Below are 22,498 nucleotides of genomic sequence, written 5' to 3'. Positions count from 1 at the left end.
GTGGCGAGGGCGAGGCTGGCGGAGCAGAGGTGGCGGGTGGGCGTGTAGAATGTGAGGCGGTTGTTGAGGTATGTGGGTCCCATGTCGTGGAGAGCCTTGTGTGCGTGGGTGAGGAGTCTGAACGTGATCCTCTTGCTGATGGGGATCCAGTGCAGGTCTCTCAGCTGGGGAGAGATGTGGCTGAAGCGGGGGGTCCAGGATAAGTCATGCAGAGGCGTTCTGTATGCGCTGGAGTCTTTTCTGTAGTTTGGCTGTGGTTCCGGCGTAGAGGGTGTTTCCGTAGTCCAGTCGGCTGGTGACGAGGGCCTGGGTGATAGTCTTCCTGGTGTCTGTGGGGATCCACCGGAAGATCTTTCGGAGCATGCGCAGGGTGTTGAAGCAGGATGACGAGACGGCGTTGACTTGCTTGGTCATCTTGAGGGAGGAGTCCAGGATGAAGCCCAGGTTGCGAGCATGGTCCGTTGGCTTTGGAGCGGAGCCTAGGGCAGGGGGCCACCAGGAGTCGTCCCAGGCGGAGGGGGATGTTCCAAGGATGAGGACTTCCGTCTTATCTGAGTTCAGTTTCAGCCGGCTGAGCTTCATCCATTCCGCGACGTCTTTCATTCCTTCCTGGAGGTTGGCTCTGGCGGTGGCGGGGTCGGTGAGGGAGAGGATCAGCTGGGTGTGGAAGAGGGTGGGGCTGAGCGAGGATCCTTGCGGGACGCCGCAGATGACTTCGGTGGCCACGGACCGGAACGGGGGAAGGCGGACTCTCTGGGTCTACCAAACGAGGAACGAGATGATCCAGTCCAAGGCCTTTCCTTGGATTCCGATGTTGCGGAGGCGCTGTATCAGGGTGCGGTGGCATACGGTGTCGAAGACTGCCGAGAGGTCCAGGAGGATGAGGGCAGCTGTTTCCCCGTTGTCTAGCAGTGACCGGATGTCGTCGGTGGCTGTGATGAGGGCGGTCTGGGTGCTGTGGTTTGCTTGGAAGCCGGACTGCGAGGGATCCGTTGGTCTCGAGGAAGGCGGAGAGTTGTTGGTTTACGATCCTCGATGACTTTGGCCGGAAAGGGGAGGAGCGAGATGGGGCGAAGTTCTTGGGGTCCGCGGGGGTGCGGTGGGTTTCTTCAGGAGGGTGCTGAGCTCTGCGTGTTTCCAGCTCTCTGGGAAGGTGTTTGCTGCGAAAGAGCTGTTGATGATGTTCCGGAGTTGGGGTGCGATGATGGAGTCGGCTTCGTTGAAGATGTGGTGTGGGCAGGGGTCGGTAGGGGAGCCGGAGTGGATGGTGTTCATCGTGCGGGTGGTATCTTCGGTGCTGACCGTAGTCCAGATGCGGAGGGTGGTGGTGGGGGCGCCGGGTCGGTGGTAGGGTGCGCGGTCTGTGCGCCGAAACTGTTGTGTATGTCGGCAATCTTGCGGTGAAAGAACGAGGCGAGTGAGTCGCAGAGGTCCTGCGAGGGTGTGATGTCGTTGTTGCAGGCGCTGGGGCTGGAGAGCTCTTTGACGATGCTGAAGAGTTCCTTGCTGTTGTGAGAGTTGTTGTCCAGTCGTTCTTTGAATGTGGTCCTTTTGGTGGTGCGGATCATTTGGTGGTGTTTGCGGGTGGCGTTCTTGAGGGCTGTCATGTTTTCTTTAGTCTGGTCGTGGCGCCAGGCTTTCTCGAGGGTGCGACAGGTTTTCTTGGAGTTTTTTGAAGTCGTTGGTGAACCAGGAGGCTTTCTTGCTGCCGTGTCTGCTGGGGGGTTCTTCAGTGGTGCGAGGTCATCGGCGCAGTTGGTGAGCCACTGTGTGAGGTTGCGGGCTGCTTCGTTGGGGTCCGTCGTGTTGGTGGGGGGGTTCCGGCTGAGGGAGGTGGTGAGCTGGTCAGCTTCTGCGGGGAACCTGTTGAGGGTGGTTGTGGGTCGCGGTTCTCCTGAAGTTGAAGTGGACGCAGCTGTGGTCTGTCCAGTGCAGTCCGGTGGTGTGGCTGAAGGAGATGTGCTTGCTGGAGGAGAAGATGGGGTCAAGCGTGTGGCCGGCGTTGTGGGTGGGGGGTGTTCACCAGTTGCTTGAGTCCGAGGTTGGCGAGGTTGTCCAGCAGGGTGGCAGTGTTGCGGTCATTGTTGTTCTCCAGGTGGAAGTTGAAGTCTCCTAGGAGGGTCAGAGAAGGCCATGGTGAACAAAATCAGTGGAGATGGAGCTTTTGTGCCTGATGGCAGTAATCAGAAAACGGTTTCCAGAAACTTATTGAAGTTTCTCAAAATGTAATTAATCCAAGAAGTGCCTGTCATTATGTTCCAGTAACATGCATCACATTACTTATCATCATTACATTGTAAAACACATTGACCACAAACATCACATTTTGAAGCCGTTGAGGAGTTGAAATTGTGATGGAATATATAGACATGCTAAAACACATTCCACTTCAAGACACCACTTTTCTGACAAGTACAGAGGCTGTTGAATTATGGACCTGAAGGCACGCATCCTTGAAGGTGTCAACACATTTCAATAATACATTTAAAGGGAGAGTCACTGGATTGGAGAATTGTGAGTCCTATAGGTCAGTGGTCCTTTGAATAAAAGAAGAGCAATCTTTGCAGGACAAAAATCAACCCAAAAGCTATAAAGGATTAGTCAAATGTAAGAATTAGTACAGAATACAAAAATTGGTTAGATAATGGGATTCAAATTAGCATCAATGATGCATAAAAATTAAGCCAATTGTGAGTGGGCAGAACATAAGGCAATTAGCTCAAATCAAAATATAGTACTGGAAAGAACTTGCATGAATCAACTCAGTTTGTAAGTCTAGTGGCCAAGGAAGGGTCTACATACAATTCAGCAAACAGGCCAATGAGGAGGTTGCCTTCAAGAAAGGAAGCTGAAAGTGCGGCACGCATCCTAGAAAGGGCACATTTTATAGGTTTCATACAGTGAAAAAACACACTCTTGACATAGTATGAAATGAAGAAATAGTGACAACAAACAATGATTTTTGGTAAAAACATGACACATAAAATAGGTTACATTTTGGGATGCCTATTTTGCACACATAATATTACTTAGCTTATTCCGAAATAATTTTGAAACTCTTAATAGGGAATTTGAGAAATAGGTAAAGCATTATAAAATAGGCCTAGGCAATAGACCTTTAATAACGTAACATATGGGAACAGCCCAATAAAGCTTCCTTTAAAGGCACAAAGTAAATACTTTTTATTCAATACAAGAAAACACTGTATGTTGAAAATAGCCTATTTTGTGAAAAGAAAACACCAAGAAGAAAAATATACACAAAGGAAACGTGTTCATGCAATCTTACAAGCAACATATTCTTAAGCAACTTTAAAATCAATGTCAGTGCAAGCAGACTGAGGCCCAGTAATTTAAGTTTGCACCTTCGTTATTTTAACTTAAATGCACAAAACTAACCATAATCTTGTAATTAATAAAATTGCTTTCACAAAAGCATGTGCATTCCCATTTTGTTCCTGAAACTAATCAAATGAAAGTATTAGCAGGCTGGAACACAGAATAATACCCATTTTGCAAACATTTAAACATCTGCTTAAACACTCATTAAGATGAGATTGACCACAGTGATTACTTTTATTATTCTGATTTATTATTTTTTTACACAAGACATCTGTGACAACACACACCTCTAGTAGTGATGATGTTATGTCTTCATATAAGGAAGCTATCATTCAGATTAGTGCTTGGAAAAGTCAATCTCCTGGAGCACTTTAAACAAAGCCCTCCAGTGAACAAGGACAAATGCATTTTCTACTTTTAACAAAATTAGGAGCTTCTTGAGTCTTTAGTAGATAAAAATTAACTATTGCCTCTATCAAAAATGATTGCAAACAGTTGGCATCCTGCAGAAAATCAATTTTGATCATTATGTGTAAATTGGGAGATTACTGCACCTATTTGAATGGCAATTAATTTGGATAGCCTGTGTTCCTGGAGGTTATAGGGTGGTACACACTTAGATTTGTTGGCTCCTACCCTTTATTAGAAATGAGGGTCACTATTTGGCAGTAGTTTTCACCCTGTCCAAGTAGGCACCCTCACTCTAGTCAGGGTAAGGGGATTACACAGCTACAATAACCACGGCTCACCCCCTTGGTCAAAGAGGTGTGGCGCCGCGGCCAGGGCGACTGACTCTGGAATCTGGGGATCACGGTTCGATCCCCGGCACCGGAGGCAGATTAGCCCAGCACCATGTGACTCTGGGCAATAGCTCGCTTAATCTTCCCGACGGCCCCCAGCGCCTAGAGACCCTTAAGGGTGATTGTTCGCGCTTTACAAATGTGGATTATTATTGGTAACTTGGCACAAGCAGTCAAGTCTAGATCAGAGGCAATGTGTAAAGCATTTGTACATACACACACAGTAACACAGTGAAAACACCTCAAAATGAGTCCATCTCAGGTTAGAAAAATAGTCAATATTTATCTGAATAAAACAAGGCAAAAATCCATCATACTCAAGTGCAGATATTAATTTTCATAGGTAAAATTTGTAGGTTGTAGGTGGTAAACATTTAGATTTGTCAGCTCTTACCCTTTCTTTAGAAGACATATTAAGATTCCTTAATGAAAGGATGATAGTACCTTTCTCCTATGAGAATATAGTTGAATAACTGTTAATGAGGCTATAAGTCTGACCCAAAGAATTCTTACCATTCTGATGAGTAAGTATCCTTTCCTGAAGCCTTATGCTTTGGAAGATTTAATTTGCTATCTGTTAAAATGGGTGTATTAAATCTAGAGCCAGACGGTAGGTCAGAGACGGAGTTTCTAATTGATTTAATAGTGAAATGTCTTCCTCAGACTACTCTATCCAAGATGGTCTGTAATGATGGAATTTGCCTCACTATCTGATGTTAGTAATAGTGTTGGTTACACAGCAGGTTTTATTACTAATTTACGTGCATATTCAATGTCTTTTTAGATTTGCATCTCTAGTGTCGGAGGATTAACAAACTCTCTTTCTAATTAAAAGTTTTAGTTTTTTCTTTTGATATGTTCCATTTTTGATGATTCTGCCTTCTATCCCACAAATTATGATTTGATACTCCTTGAATAAGAGTATTTTCTAAAGCCAATAGATGAAAACTGCATTTGTGATAAGAGATATATCTAATTTCCCTCTGAGGGTAGATTTGGTCCTGGCTTGAGAGGTGCGTACAAATAGAGAAACATATGATCCAGAAAGCATACAAATAGAGAAAGTATGATCCAGAAAGCAATTTGTAGACATTGATGGAAAGTTTTTTCTAGGTTTGTTGAAATTTAAAAAAGAAGTCATCTGAAATGGTTTTGAAAAATTCCATAAAAAGCTTTATTGTGCCGTGGAGAGTCCTCCAGAAATATATCTCCCACCTCTGTTTTAAAAGAGGTGAAGGCTCTAACAAATTGTTTATTTCTATGGGTAATATCTGGTTTGCAAGATTCCAAAGTTATGGGATTGTAGAATATGATCATACTATATTATAAGTAACATTTGAACTTCTATTAGGATTGTAGTTATTTGATAAATTGATTTTATGTAATCTTCAAGAGATTTCTTAATATCTATCTCTTGCAATATCAATATGACTATTGAGGGATTTGTTTCTACTTTGAACTCCTTTTGTCTTATTGCTGTATCCAAGATTGTTTCTTGATTGCAGTAGCCTCCAACATTTAAGAAGACTGTTCTGAACACATAATGTTTGAATTAGCTGAACATAGGACACATTGTGCTCTGTGGATCATCATGATTTATTTAGTTCCAGATAAAACATGGGTATCAATTAGTCTCTTAATAACATCTCTTAATAACCTATGCAACTGAAGAGTTCTACTGGAATTCTGACAGATTCTAATTTGGATCTCTTCAATCTATTTTTCTGATCCTCTAATTGCGTTTTGAGAGAGGTTAATAAGGAAAGAAGCCTTCTTCTCAAGAGTGCACTGGCAATCTTCACAGGGCAGGAATCTTTGATGGAGATCTTCAATCTGTGAAGTAAAAACATCTATTTCTTTTCAATCTCCTGCATTTGGTTGCACAAGGAGGATGCAACAAAAACTTAGTTGTGTTATTATTATTTTACTTCTGCCTGATTTTTTAAAATTAAGCACTCAATAGGTTTTCTACAAGCTACAAGTGTTTCCCTGAAAATGAATCAGAAGCCCCCTGCATTTCAGAAAGTTTAGGGGGGCTGTGAAATGTGCAGGGTTCAGTGTATGGTAACCACACATAGGATATCCATGACAGTGTCCTTGTTACTTCTGCAGAGTGCCGCCAAGTTGCTGGCAAGAAAAGTAATACACTGATGGAACAGTATAAGGTTTTTTCACTGAAACATGAAATAGGTGAAAACATAGAATATTATCTAGTGGTGTTAAAGACCAAAGCAGCAACATGCCAATTTGAAAGTCTAGATTATGACCGGCATTAAAGGCCTGGTCTTGATGAGAGCAAGCAAGAAAAGATACAAGAAGATTGTAAGTTACCCGTAATGTAACTCTTGAGGTAGCTTTGTTTCTGAGAAAAGACCATGAAACACTTTAAAACATTTGTGTAGGAATTAAGAGCTCTGCATTCTCATGAAATAAATGGCATTGGGAAAAGGGATAACATTTAAAGGAATGGATGAAAAACTGAAAGTGGTCATTTTCCAATTGGAAAAATGGCACAATCACTTGCTGCAGGTTTGGTGGTGGGGGGGAGGAGGGGGTAACACACATTTCGGAAATTCAATAGGATGGTCTGGCTTTGTAAGATATTGCATCAAATCTATGAAGGGTGATTTTAGAGTTTGCACAGGAGTGAGAGTCATTATGGTTTCTGAGGATATTATGAAAGCAATTTTGGTCTTCATCTTAATGTTGTTTTGAGTGAAGTCTTCCCCTGGCGAAACGAGGAGAAATCCTTTATTTCTCCTCGTTTTTGCTGTTTCTATGGGTGCTGCGTTGTGCAGCACACATAGAAACAGCAAAATGCCATTGATTGTTAATGTGCAGGAAGGTGCACACAAACAATCATTTGAAAAAAATTACGAGTTGCAACTTCTATGTGTGCTGCACAAAGCAGCACACTTAGAAGTTACAAAATGCCACTATAGTGCAAGCGTCCCTGCGCTGGCCCTAGGCTACTAAATTTAGCGCCAGTGTAGGGAGAAACGCAGGGCAGCACCGTATTCTTGTAAATATGGTGCAGCCCGGAGCTTCAGAAGTGGCCGAGCATGGCGTTAAGCCAACATGCTGACGCTGCGCTCCGTCATTTCTTTTGTAAATATGCCCCAGTGTTTCTTGGCATCCAGGATGTTCTGATGGGCCTACTTATTCTTCAAAATGCAAGATATCACTAGGCATGTTGTGTCCTTCTGGGTAACCAGAAGAGACCAAACCGTATGTGTTCTCTTGAATTCAAGAGAACTCCAATTCCATCAATTCTTGGACAGAGGCTACTAGGGACTGCAGCATGTTATTGATATCATTGTTAGAAAGTATAATTATTATGTATTGAGTCAATGTTCATCAAGGATGTTAGGATCTAAAACCAAGACATAACAGTAACTAAAGCTATCAATCTCAGCCTTCTCCGGAACACCAGAAATCAGAGCATTATCCCATCTACGTCAGTTCGCCAGCTAAATCTGTAGGTTGCATGTATTCCATAACTCTGGCCCAAAGTCAGGAATATGGTTTAACTGGTCAACTACATTATTCTTAAACGATATCCATTTGTTTTCTGAAACCTCCAATACACCTAACGGCAGATTCCTCATCTTGAGCATCTTCCGAGGTGCTAGACTAGATCAAGAATATTTTGCAATAGCCCATGCAGGCCTATATGTTGCAGTCCACTTCTGGTGCCAAACAAAATTTGCCACCCTTTGTGCTGATGACAGTTTCTCTTTTTCTGTGCCAGAAGGTGCAGCTCTGGAGTCTGACTGATATCAATTTGGTTTTTCAGTGAATTTCCTTATTCTTTTGAGCTATACCACATGCCTAGGAAGCAGATGTGGCTGACTTACTTACATGACATTTGTTTATGGTGACCCAGAACCAAGCATGACTGCTGGTTGTTTAATAAGTGTTTCTTGATTAACCCAAAGACCATCAGGAACAGGGAGACCAATCTCTGTGTTGTAGAAAACGAGAAGTGAGGCCAGTCTTGCTTGCAAGACAATTCCAAAGAAAAGTCAAGGAAGAAACATAAGGGAGACTACAGCTCATCCATGATCTAGAGCTCCCAAATCAAGCTGAGATCATACAATCAGCGGTCTTGGCACATTACGCTGTTCTTGGTTTCTGACCCGGATCCAGTTCTAACATTAGAACCAATGCACCCCAGGTTTTCTAAACCATTATTGACTTCCCAGCAAATTGTATCCTTCAAGGAGGACAGGCTGCAGCTAATCAAGTTCCTCCCAGTCAGGCCTTCATGTAGATTTGCACAATGGGCCCTCTACTCACACGTTGTGACCCAAGATGAGTCAGCCTTCTTCGCCACCAATGCCATGCTGTGCCTCCACCCCTATATGCCATCCACTACTACACAGAGGTTGGGGCAAGCCTTGTTGGTCCTCCTTAGCACAGCTGTGATTGTGTTGGCTTCAGCTCCATTAATAGATTTAGCTAGAGCCCACTCTTCTTTAAAGATTTAAGTACCAAAACGTATGATGGGATTATGCAATCTCCCCTACAGTCCGCCTGTTTTGGCAGCAATGCTTCTGGAAGATGGAGAACAATTTTGAGGTGGATTCAGATGAGGTTAATGCTTCAAACATGCCCAACACGATGACCGAGACTATGTGTGGATACTTCTCAGGAAAACATCCAGGGTTCACCTTTGGTGCTTCCTATGGAAGAAGTGGAGACTGAAGCTGAACTCCTATCAACATTTTGGGATATGGGCAACTGACCACAGACACTTATTGCCTTTCAGTGATGCCTTGATTCATGCAGTTTTGGCTGTTTGGTCAAAATCATGTTCACCCCTAGCCTGGGCTTCACCCATAGCAAGGTGTTGCATGCCAGTATCACTTCAGATTATTCCGATGTTATGTATATCAGTGTCAATTTTAAATGTCCTGCCTGGTTATTTACTGGGGTAGCAGGCTTCTGGATTCACACGCATTTTTAATGGACATTCTTTTGATGCCTCTTGGCGAGATGGCCAATACGGCCAAACTGAAATCCCATTCCAAGATGACTGCGCGAAGAGAGTCATCTTCTGTCATATTACTGTTGTTTTGGACTAATTGGCATGGACAATGCACTCAAAGTGGTCATTCACAGGCAAAGGGTAGCGAGAATGTTGAGTTAGATGGGAGATGTTCAACTTTCAACTTACAGCATCCTTGGTACCCTTGTTGCCAGTTCAGAGCCATGGAATTCACCACCCAAGGCTGCAGTGCAAAAATAAGATAAGATGACCAGATGCCCTCTAAGTGGCATTTAGTAGTGGCAATCATTGATTTTGGTGTCTGGACATCAGCGGCCACCCTCCTCACAATGATTCCAGCTGTCCCTTGCTGCCTCACTTGGGACTAAATAACTTTCTTTTCTCTTTGAAAGCATCTCTTTCAGCACAGCCCATTTTAAGTTCAACATGTTTCAAGGGGCACGAGCTGCTCTGCCACCCGCTCTCCTCTCCTTTTATGTGATCCATTGAGCACAAAAAGGTCCTCTTCTGGTGGACCATCTGACAGCTTCATAAACGTTGTCCACCATGATCACTGTCAAGCTCATAATTCCATCTTAATATTTTTCTGTTTGCCTCATTCTTGTCTGTATTCATTGGATTCCCATCTCAAGATAAACCACTCAGGGCCTGATTACTAGAATAGGTGGTATTTAGCACACCTGTAAAATATTAATACCATGGGGTCATTAGAGATAAATGGCACCTCTTATGGGTTTTTGGGGAATAACATTGATTTTGGTGTTTAACACACCAGAATCCACATGGTACAGTAAATACCGTATGTTTCCCCTGTTTTATTTCGACAGGTTAAGTAGGTGTCGACATTTAAGACTCAACCCATAATTCCAACCTATATGCAAACAGGAGGTTTAAGGAACGGTCAGGATATAACGACCCTCATGTAATCAGGGCCACGGCCTTTCTTTAAAACATACTATGCACCATACAAAATTAAAAAAAGGGTGAATTATGTATTAAGGAGTAAGGGGTGCTGCTCTTGGATTTTCCTCAGGTGGGGACAAGACTAACCTCTATCATCGTACTGGTGGGCTGACACTTTAAGCTTTTAAGATTAAGCACAAAAGCCCTGTGCACAAACTGAAAAGGGTTGGAGCCAATCCTGTGAGGCTCCTCTGATCACTCAAGCACTGTCCGGGGTGTGGTCTTCACCATTTGGGTTCAATTAGTGCCCTCGGAGGAATGATTAGAGCAGAGATACCTCAACCCCAGGGACTTAAAGCTTTAGTGATTGGTGCAAAATTGAACCTTTTCTACACCTGTTCTGATAGAGATCCTTGAATCAGGGCCCGAGGTGATTGACAATCAGTAAAGGGGTGTCCAGGAGCTGAATGGAAGTTGACAGTGCTTTGCGATAAATTCATACTTACCAATTGTTTGAGAAATGATATTCACAGCCAAATTCTCCAGTCAAAAATGAAGGAGTGCCTCTTGGTACTTTGAAAGAACAGGCGGCCCAATGGGCATATCTTGGAGATGATTTATCAACACAGCCTGGAGATTAATGGCGCTTCCAATACAAAGATGCATTATTTGGTGAATACAAAATGTTTCCTGAAGTGATTATAGTAATAGTAATAGTAATGACAATAAATGTACTACCTGCTGATCCTACTTAAAAACCCAAAACAACTCGTGTGTTCTGTTTGAGCCCATGGTGTTCTTGTTCTTTTCAGACAAGCTACAAAATGTCAACAACCTTCGAAATCCCAGCTGGAAAAGCTGTTCGCCAAAAAGCAGTTGTCAAGAAGGCCATTATTGACGTCCCCTACACAGCGGAGGTCATGACGGTGTTTGGATATAAAACCACCATCTCCGGCGTCTGGAAGGGGGCCTCCTTTTTCAACTTGAGCATCCGCCAAGAGGACCTGTGAAGAACATACAGCCTCCATCGATTACCAATCACCTGTTTGTGCGACTGAAAACATCTCATCAATATTATGAGGCAAACATGCTAATTGATAAGCTTACATGCATGCTTCTTGCAGCAACTAAATATGCGTACCAGTTAACCAGGTAGACAGAAAATAAAACCCCATGCACAGCTTTCCACTCCAGTCCAATACCTAAACTGCCGAGCAGGGGAGGAGGCGAGGGTTCCTGGTCCCTAATGACAAGGAAAGCCAACTTCTATAAGTATGCATTATGTTTAATTGGTGGTACTAATTCACTGTGAAAATTAGTACTCAATAAATTATCAAAACTGTTGCAAGACCATCCTTGATCATGACAAACCTGTCAAAAGCGGGACATTATTTGTAATTTAAGTAGCATGAAGCAACTCCGAACATGAAAAGCAAAAGCTACACAAAAATTATAAAGTTCAGATTATTACAGCCTAGAAGGAAATTGAAATCCTTCTACATGAACAGCTGAAAACTCCAATACTATTTCTTCAGAAATTATTTTTTTAAATATTTCTAATATTCAAAAATTCCATGCCGAGCAGGCGTACACATCGTACACTCACTGTAAAACCACAAAGACCTCAGTGTTTTAGGATGGCAGAAAGATCAAACATATTACTTAAGTTGGGTATCTCGGTCTGTCTCCCGTAACAAAAAATATTATACCCTAACACATGGTGGTACTTCTTCCTACAAACAGATTTGGAATGTCAAATGGATTGGGGGCCTTTAATTGTTTTCACTGCTCTTATGCAGATGTTCTCTTTCTTTTTTCTTAAGATTCACCAAATTGTCAAATACGGAAATGCAAAGATACCTTTACACCAGATCATGGGCTTCTATTCGAATTCTCTGCGGCAGATTATCAGGCCCATTATCGCCGCATTTAGCGGCAGTTTCCTGCCGCTAAAGTGGCGATAATTTTAACACCGTCCTTGATAATAGGCCCCATGAACACTTAGGGCCGTGTGAAATGGGGCCTTTCTTCTGCAGTGCTCACCTGGACACTCTCTGCACTGTTTTACTGCTTGTCCCTGAGCCTTTTAGAATGGCCCGCTCTGATCCTGGTATAAAGAATATGATTAATACATGCAACCATAATAATAATGATGCTTTGTAAACTGCTGCCTAACTGTCACCTAGTGGCGGATTTAGACAGCAGGCTTTAGGTGCTAATTTAATTGTTTTATTTCTTAGTGTTTTTATGCTCATGCTATATATTTAAGTGATCACTTGCAAAATGATTGTATACAAAGCACATGCTTTTGCTGGAAACTGCACACGACGCCTAGCAAGGGAAGATTGAAAATGTGTTGTCTCTCATAGGGGGCTATTATAAGAAAATTAATGACCAGGTACAACAGTTGGATATGGTTGGATATTGACAAATAAATAAGGTGTCTTTGATGCCATTTAAATTTCTGACTCCGATTCAGTTTTTTTGTCTTTGTGTGCTTTATTCTGAGAAGTCAAATGAGGTGATAAGGTTTATACATCACCACTGTTTACAATGAAAAGCTGGTCTCTGAAGAGGAAGAAGTCCATTGTGGATTCCTGCTTGTTGACGTCGTATTGATAAATGACACACAGTTCCCACAGCCTCCCTTGCAGTATCTCTGTTTGCAGACAGATTCAATACCCCACAGCCTCCAGGTGACATCACTTCCTCTGGTACACATACCCAGGCTGAGTACTGCCTAGTTACCTTCTTACTATGCCTCCCCTCACAATAAATTAAAAAAACCTCATATTCCTCATTCAAGACATATGTGTGACCCTAGAGACATATCCTGTAGAAGTATCTGAGACAATGTGCTTGTGCATAATAAAAGGATGCAACATCCTGGAAGAGTGGCCTGCAGCAATATAGGAACTTTGATCTAAAGAAACAACTTGCTGTTTTTATCTTGATGCTTGTTTATGAAATATCTCTGATGCTGCTCCATCGTCAAATTTGTTGATGCTGCTGAAGCTGCCACTTCACCTTCAATGAACAGACCAGTGATTTCCAAGAGTTTGATGCTGTGTCAGTTCCTTGGTTGGTTCTGGACAGGTGTGGTGGACATCTACTCGCAATTGTTCACCTCTGTGATCCAGCCCAAGCCTGGGTCAAAAATCTGGCTGAGCACTGCTCATTATCAGGCCCTGCTATCTGCAGCCTGATGATAGTAATGTAAAATAAGCACAGCCTTCCCTTAACTTTAAATGGAAAATATGACCTATGGCTGTGTGCTACTCTGAAAGTGCCTGGGGGCTACTGGTAGCTCACGATTGACTGGTTGGAGACACCGGATCTGAATTCTTAATGAGTTGTGTTAAATCTCACCTCCCCATTAGCCTTCCTCACCACTAAATTGTCTCCACAGATGCTACAATGCCTACTTTCAACATTCTCTCGAACTCTCTGCTCATAGCTACCTTCACAGCCATCGGAATACTTCTTACTTTACTAATCTTGGCATCCTTCCTTACCATAATCTGCTGTTTGCATCCTTCAAAAAAATCTCAAGTGGTCTTGAAACACCTCGGGGTATTCTTGCAAAAACCTTGGCTTGTCAACTCTGCCATCTGGTTTGATCACTACTTGCAAGACACCTTTTTAACATGCGAGAGGAGCATTACTAGGATTTAAAATCAAACCAAAGTCTGTCTGATGCCGTTCACTGAAGTTCACACTTTAAACGATGTTAATCTTCTTTAGTACTCAATTTCTCTTAAAAAATACACTATCAATTTTAAAGGCTCACCACTATTGTCCATAGGCCTTAAGCCAGAGTGTAAAACTGGACAGCTGATACCCGTCACTAGTGTAGTTCACTATTATTGAAGTTGTACTCATTTTTACTCAAATTGAATATAGGGTGACTAGGGCCTTATGCTGTAACACAAGAAGTTCAGAGTGCCAAATGTGCCAACCTTAAGAAACATTCACCGTGTGAGGAGGGGTGTGGCCATAGAAGGGGTGTGCCCTTGTGCCAAGAACTACATAGGAGGCACTTCTGCGCCCACCCACGCCATCCCCCTCCTCCTAAAAAAAAAAACAAGCATGCTGAGACTAGTGCCAATGTTGTGGGGTGTTTTTAGTCCCCCTAATGGACGTCAGCTTTTAAAAGCCTCCAAAAACAAAAACACACAGCTGTAAATCACTAGTTTCCAGCTCGTTTGTACTGATACCTTGTGATATCGGCTCCTCATCGGGTAACTGTGCAAAGAGACCAGATATGTGTGACACACAGTAGCACCGTGTGAGTTGTCAGAGCAGCAGTGCCTGTACTCAGAATTACAGACATGTTTCGATGAGAAATCGCAATTCTTAACACAGAAAGATGGGAAATGATTTATCTTTAATAAAAGAAAAACATGAGAATGGATTTCAGTCTTCTAATAGAGGTCAGCTTTCCAAACAGTCCGAACGGCAATAATAACATAGTGCTGCACTTTATATCATGAAGAAAAAAACTTTAGGCATTTGCCACTTCTCCCATCGTCACTGGCTGCTTCCTCTAAAAAGAAATGCTGAGCTTGTTCTGCCCTTTTTTTTTTTAAACGTTTTTATTGGAATTAAGATGAATATAAGAAAGTACAGACATCAGAATACAATGATAAAGTAATATAGTTGAATAAAACACTTAGAGATTAAGGAATAAAACCACAACATTAGGATGAAAAAACTAGAATATGCAATCTAATATGGAGATACAGAAAAATAGATAGGATATATGTCCAACAATAGGTTTTACAGAAAAAGATAGAAAAGGAAGATATAAGAATGAAGAAGAAAAAAAATAGGGAGAAGGAGAAGAAATGAATATAAAGATAAGGAAAAGAAAGGAGAGTAAAGGAGGAAGGTGTAGAAGTTAGGACAAAGATGAGTGTGAAGATAAGAAAGCAGTGAAAGGTAACCATAGTAAAATCAGACTCAACTTTGAGAGAACGATAAAGAAGAAACAGTAGACATTCTATGTTGATCACAGATAAGATTCCACCATGTCAACAGAAATCAGTTAGAATTATCTTTACAACAAGTAAGTATAACCTTTAAGGCAAGTGCAATAAAAAGGTCAAATAATATAGGTTTCAAGGAATGGTTTTGGAAACAATCTGACATAGTACCAAGACAAACATTTTGAATTGAGATAGGAATGCTACATTTAAATATTGCTGAACATTTGGACCAAATACATTTTCAGAAACTAAAAACATTAGAACAATATTATAATAGGTGTAATAGTGTACCACTGGAGGAAAGACAGGACCAGCAAAAAGGTGAAGCAGAAGAGGTAAATTTGTGAATAAAAGTAAGCACAGCTCTCATACACAAAAAATAAAGATCGAGTTATATTTTGCAGCTTTGGAGGTAGTAAAAGACTTATGCCATAGTTTATCCCACTGCTGAGCAAATAGCAATACAGGAAGGTCTTGCTCCCATGTCAACTCAATAGAGGATTTAAGTCTACCAGAAATAGGAGCAGATAAAAGCTTATGGCAAACAGCGTTTACAACGCTGTCATTACATCGTTGTACCATTACAATGCGGTCGTTACAATGACCGCGTTGTTAGTACGCGATGCATTTACATCGCATGTCAATACAATGACTTGCACTAGGGGCGCTGAGGTATTGGAAATAAATTCCAACACCTTCCCTACTGTTGCGCAAACTGGAGTAGGAATAGTTATTAATAGTATTCCTAAGTCCAGCGCGCCCCCTATTGCAAGTCGTTGTAATGACTTGCAATGTAAATGCACGCAATGTAATACATTGTGTTTCAATGTACAATATTCAAGCTTATATTTGAGAGATGCTTTAGGATTAGAATCACAAATAAAACTGGATAAAGGTATCAAAGGAATAAAAGGAGTAGAATCAGGGGGAAAATTATTAATTGGTAAGAAAGATTGAAGTGCATGTGAAAGCTGACAATTTTGGGGTGAGCAAGAGTTAGGCGAGTCATAGCATTCCTGTAGTACAATAAAAGGAGTAACAGAATTTTGGGATATTTACTGATTAACTGTCCAGTGCTTAAAAGAGAATGATTTGTGACAACATATAATACATTTATTGTACCAAATAGAGGAAGCAAGAAAAAAATGAATAAAAGTCAGATTATAAAAGAAGAGTACAATTAGTCATAAAAATAACATCCTTAAAAGAGCACTCGTGTAGCAAAGGACGTTCAAACTTAATCCAGTTAGGTATAGGGGAGTCCAGGTCGTTTCTGGTCAGGGCATAAAATTGTCGAATTAGAAAAGCAATATGATATAACTTAAAATTAGGAAAACGGACACCACCTTCATTTTTAGGTCTAATTAATTTTGTTAAAGCAATACGAGCGTTTTTAATATTCCAGAGGAATTTGGTACAAAGGGAGTTGATTTTGGAAAAGCAATAATTCAGATTTTTGAATGGAAGCATAGAAAGTAGAAAAAATACGTGCAGGACTATCATCATTTTAATAGTGTCCAATCTACGCTACCAGGATGAAAGGAGAGGAGACCAGGTATTAAGTAAGTTTTGGATTTTAAGTTTAAGGGCATTAAAGTTATAAGTGAGAGTATGGGAGATAGAGGGCGAGAACCAGACACCTAAGTATTTAATCTTGGATGGATACCACATAAAATTTGTACTAGAGAACATGTATTGATAGCGGGCTCTGATAAATGAGTGCCAGGACATGCCTTTAATTGACAAGCACCCAATACTCGCCCTTTTGTATGCGGACAATGCTGTCCTGATGGCCTGTACCCCGGTGAGGCTCCAACGGGTGGTGTCAAGCTTTGCCACATTTATGCACAACCTGGGTTTAGCAGTTAACACCTCAAAAACATTTGTAATGAAATGCAGGCCGGGTAGCAACAAATGAAGAGACTTCTTAATTGACGGTAAAATGGTAAAATGTACAAAACGTTTCTCGTGTTGGGGGATACTGTTCAACCGTTTGGGAGCTTGGACTCAGGCTGTGCAATCAAGGAAGTTATTGTTTATGAAGGCGACAGCTGCCCTCAATAATTTCAGCAGAAAAATTGGCAGACGCCCACCTGCTGAACTGCTGAAAATCTATAAAGCAAAGTGTGAGTCAATAGCCATTTAAGGTGCTGGAATTTGGGGCCATGTAGAATTCAATCCCCTACAGCTCATTGAAAATACTTTCCTCAGATCCCTGTTGGCAGTCCCAAATAGTACCTCGACGTATATCGGCCATGCTGAATTAGGAATATCACATATAGCAGACCTAAAAATTCAGCCAGTCTTATTGTGGCACAGGATTTGGACTAATGACAGTACTAAACTCAATCGTGAAATACTAAAGGACAGCTGTAGATTACAAGGGGCCTTAAATATTAGCTGGATAAAGTATATAAACATTTTTACAACCAACCTCGGACAGCCTGAGTATTTTAATGACCCTAACTCTGGGAACTGTAACTAGTAAAGGTCTTAAGGGTAGAGGTCTGTCATTTTTGGAGGAAAGTAGAACTACCAATGAAATGGCAAAACCATTCGTACAAGCTCACCAGCTCACATTGACCACACCGAGTATGCAGCTGTATTTGAGAAATATTCTAGGTGGTTACGATAGGTTCCTGATAACTCGATTCCGATTGGTAATAATTCACAGATTGATCAGCTTTCCTGATTTAAATGATTGGTCAAGAGACTTGTGTAAGTGCCCTTGTGATGACTGTCCCAACAGTCAACTGTACATGTACTTTTTCTCCCTACTTTAAGAATACTTGGCTTGAGACAATGCCGTCCTGCCCTCTTGTTTTTACAACTTTTTGAGAAAAAACATTTTACGTGCTCTATTGTCATGTTTTAGAAGAATATTTTTAAATGCAGGAAAACTATCTTGATGTAAATTCCCCTTGTGTGCGATCCGCACAGTTGTCCAATTATGTACTGCTTTCTAAACTGATCATTTCATCGGTTTTAAAACATATGTTTAATTATTAATGATGTGTATATTGATGTGCTTTTATGGTTTTCTTTTTTCAAGAATTCGAATAAAGCTTTATTGATAGCATAAAGAATGTAATGGTAACATTTCAGTTTTAGAGAGGTTTATTCTATAACCAGTTATTTTAGAATATAAATTAATCTCTTGCAAAACGGGAGGTAAGGAGGACAGTGATTTGGATATATAGATCAAAATATCGTCCGCATATGCAGAAAGTTTGATTTCAAGGGAATTTTATTGAAATCCTGTTATAGAAGGATTACAACAAATTTGTTCAAGAAAATATTATAAACAAAGAATAAAGGCAAAAGGGGACAGCCCTGTCTAGTGCCTCTATGTAAATAGAAATAAGGGGAAAAACATCCATTGACAAAAACAGAAGTACGTGGTTCTGAGTACAGTAGCTTAGTAAGGAAATTAATTTAGAGCCAAAACCAAACCATTGAAGAGTTTTAAATGTAATTTGCAAATTTATATGATCAAATGCTTTTTCAGCATCAAGTGATAATGCAGCAAGAGGAGAGGGTTATTTATTTCCCCAATGTAAGAGTATTAGAAAACATCCTAGCATTGACTGAGGCAAGTCTACCTTTAACAAAACCAGACTGCTCAGGTTTAATAAGAGAAGGAATACCACCTTCAAGTCTAGAGGTAAGGATTTTAGCAAACGTTTTACAGTCATAGTTAATTAGTGAAATTGGACGATAACTTCTACAAAGGGTATGGTCTTTACCTGGTTTAGGATTAATAACGATAAGAGCATCTAGGAAAGAGCCTTCAGGTTTCGATTTCAATAAAAACAAAGCAAAGAGTTCAAGAAATTTAAGAGCAAAAAAAGAGATGAGAAATAAGAAAATAGCTCAATTGAGAAACCATAAGGATCAGGGGCTTTGGATTTCTTTAAAGATTTAATTGAATCCCAAATCTCTTGGTGAGTTATGTCCTTTTCAAGAATATCAATAGTGTCCGGCCTAGATAAACGATTAGGAAGGCTGTTGAAAAATTCTTGGATATTATGTTCAGGGGGATAAGTATCTTCTGTATATAATGATTCATAATAAGATTGATAATTTTGAGAACGTTTTTGAAAGGGTTGAATCCTGCCCATACAATATAATGGAAGTAAGGAAAACACTGGGCTACAGTTAAGATATCACTCACATTTGACAGAGAGATATCCTCACAGCAATAGGTAGGAGAGAGGGGGTCTCTGACAATTCCCACCTGCTTGCCAACATGCAGGGAAGCAAGGGAACAAGAGACCTGATAAAAAACGCTTAACAATCAAAGACTCCAGATCCAAATAGCAGTAGTATGTAACTACTGAATTATATAATGTCCATTACAAATCTCCATTGTGGGACAAATGAGGTAAATGAAACCCTTTCATTTGGATAATCTGCTAATAAGAGCATTGAGCATGTAAAAATATCGAACTGTTAAGGTATCCAAACAGAATGTCAAAATTTAAGGAAATGCTCACCCAGACCGCTGAAAGAAAAATGTCCTGCGCATGGACATAATTAAAGCTAGCATTGCGCTTAGAAAAAGGTGGCCACTCGCGTATGACAGGAAAACACCACCATGGCACAGGGAGAACAGGGAACAGGAGACACTCATCAAATAGCAGGCACGGCCATGAAGGGCTGAACTGAAAGATATATCTCCGTGAATGCGGCAGAGCTTAGCAACTCGCCGCCATCTTTCCTTGATACGCAAGCCCTTGTTCTGCCTTAGCTCCAATTTTTCCTTCACTATCTAATGCCTATGGACTCCTATTTAAATATTTCCCTCAGATTACCATTTAATTTTATACATACATGTCTATACTACTGATTGGGACAGGAGACTCCCAGATTTTGAAGCTAAATATACGTTTATATGTTCAGCTTTCATTTATAAACTTGCTTTACTAAATTGCAAGTTAATGGGAAAATTAATTTGCCCCAATCTATGTAGTTAACACTCCCACTTAGTACTAACATGTATGGTATGTATGCTTTGAATATTCTACTACTGCTGTGCAGGATCCAGAAGAAATTAGGACACAGGAGAAATTATCTGCTGCTATGTAGCTGTTAGAAATACAATCTCCAGTGGGCTTAGCACTTTTGAGGCGAAGGTTTGTTGACTTAACCCACATTGAGGGAGATTTGAATCTCTCTATCTTTTTCTGAGATACATGGGGATATATGTACAAGCCCTTATTGTCACCCCAAAGTCACTTTTCAAGGACGTTGTAGTGGCAATTAAGGGCTTTGCCCTATTTACAAGGCAGCGTTAAGCCACTTAACATGGTTTAACGCTGCCTTGTAAATAAGGCACCCTTTCATGCTATACTTAGCATGAAAGGCGAGGGCAATGGGCGGTGGGCGTTAAGCTGCATAACCCATTGATTTCAACGCCACTCCATATTTATAAGGGTGGCGTAAATATGGAGCAGCGCCAAAATGAACACAGGGGAAAACCTGGTTTCAAAACAAAGAGAGGGGGAGAGGAGGATATGGCTAGGTTCATCCTCCTTGGTACCTTATAAGACAAAAAAAGATCCGAGATCAGGGATCAGGGAACCTAGCTAGTAGGGAAAAAGGAGGGGTCCACTAAATGAGTAAGACGCACCTCAAATAAAGAAAAGAGAATTATTTTCTTGAGTCCCCTCACTCACCAAAGATTTCCCCTATGTGACATGCTTCATCATTGGGGCGTGCTGCGACTTGCGACAGTTACGTAGGAGCACTGAATTATAAAGACTATGTGTAGTGAAGTGAAAGGGGAGTGGTGTGGGTAGTTGTTTAAAAATTACCTAGCTAGTGAGCGTAAATTAATTTATTCTTGCTCCTAGTTGGTAAAAGATAAAAAGGGGGTTTATTAAAAGGGAAGAATTAGGTATTAATGTACTATTAGTCCCTGATATCGAAAGTCAACATGTTTGAAGGTTATCCCCTAAACCTCTTCTTCAGGACCACATGGGGACTAGCCCCATGTGTACCACTCCGTGCACAACCTGTAATAAAGTGAAAAATAGGAAAAATAATAAAGCGCACCTCTGTGTCAGCGTAAATAAATTGTATGCATGTTGATACATCGCGCACCATTACATCGCGCGATTTTACCACGCGTTAAATACATCGCAAAGTCCACAACATCGTCAATTTTAACATCGCGCGTTGTTGCAACGCCAATGCGTTGATTGCTATTGGCAAGTGCATAACATCGCAGAGTACTAACTCGCACGTCATCACAACGCATTCTTGGTGTCCTACTACAGTTTCTACATTATTTTGGCCCAATGCGTGATCCTGCCTCTATCCCCTGGCCCCCACGCACCCACCCACCGCCGTCCCCACAACGCTAATTCTTTAGGAGTGCGTGACATCGAGGGAGAGGCACTCGGCTGCTACTGAGTGATATTTGCATTTCGAAATTCCTAGTCCCGATGAGCAGGGTACAGCATTTCAGCTGTTTCTAATATTCAAATCTTGTGTTCCCAGCACTCGGCTCTAGCCCAAAACACGCAGACTGTGTTCATAGTATCTGCCACTTGGTGGCAGCGGAGTCAGATTTTGAAAAACTGCTTGTGACATTTTTATGTGTAAAATTGTAAGGATGGCGTATTTGTGTGAATCCGAGCAATTAATGGATTGGACTGCCCACCACAAGCCCATAATGGTTTACAGACCCTTCATGAACTAATGTGACGCTATATCTCCATGTAACAGAATTGTAAAATCGGAGGTGTGCAAATTTGCGCAACTCCATTTCGCCAACATTACGAACCTCAAAAAGCTGACAAATTAAAAAAAGTTAGGGGGAACGTTAGTACTTCAAAAAGTTGCATCTTGTTGTATCTTGCAAAATCCTTCCACAACCTTGGCAACTTTTGAATGTTATAAATCTGCGTACTTCAATCAATTTTGCCCTCAGATTTAAAGTATACAGAGCCCTCAAATCAAGGTAAGTTTAGAGTCCTGGTGCCTTCCAGTGATCAGGAACAGGCAATGATTCTAAAGCAGGTTCCAACTTTTGCAGGCGTGCTGTGGGAATACTTTGTATCCACGCTCCTGTAAGTGGACACTGGTTGTAGACTAGGGACGTCGTCACTGCAGCACAATGTCGTTCCCAAAGCGCCTTTAGAAACATGTTCATCGTTAGTAATGCTAATAACAAGGAATACAATATCATGCCCAGAGGGATCCTACGCCAAAAGGGGACTGGCTCAGATATGGCCTAACTGCCAGTGTAGGCTTAGCCGACATTGGAGCTGGGGAACCGTGTTCGAGTCTCGGCAGGGACGCTTAAGTGAATTAATTTGTTTTGACAGTTTTAAAAAATTTTCACTGGCTTTATTTGTTTTTGGCTATCCAGTATGACTTTGCCATCCAATGGACCATAGCCTGTTCACCATCACTCCTTACATTCTTCAGCGAGTGCTCATTTTCTC

At 41.3% G+C, this 22,498-nt stretch overlaps 1 protein-coding gene across 1 annotated transcript in view; it reads left to right on the top strand.

The window, feature by feature from the left end:
* LOC146863362 (uncharacterized) overlaps positions 1 to 12,517 on the top strand; it is a 164,976-nt gene extending 152,459 nt beyond the window's left edge. The window contains exon 5 of the mRNA XM_085642797.1: positions 10,869 to 12,517. Within this exon, the coding sequence (XP_085498923.1) occupies positions 10,869 to 11,066 (198 nt within the window). The 3' untranslated portion in view covers positions 11,067 to 12,517. The remainder of the gene's footprint in view (positions 1 to 10,868) is intronic.
* Positions 12,518 to 22,498: the final 9,981 nt, after the last annotated feature.

This window comes from Triturus cristatus, chromosome 2_2 (genome assembly GCF_964204655.1).
Source record: "Triturus cristatus chromosome 2_2, aTriCri1.1, whole genome shotgun sequence".
NCBI classification, from domain to species: domain Eukaryota; kingdom Metazoa; phylum Chordata; class Amphibia; order Caudata; family Salamandridae; genus Triturus; species Triturus cristatus.
This window is presented reverse-complemented; position numbering and strand designations above follow the sequence as displayed.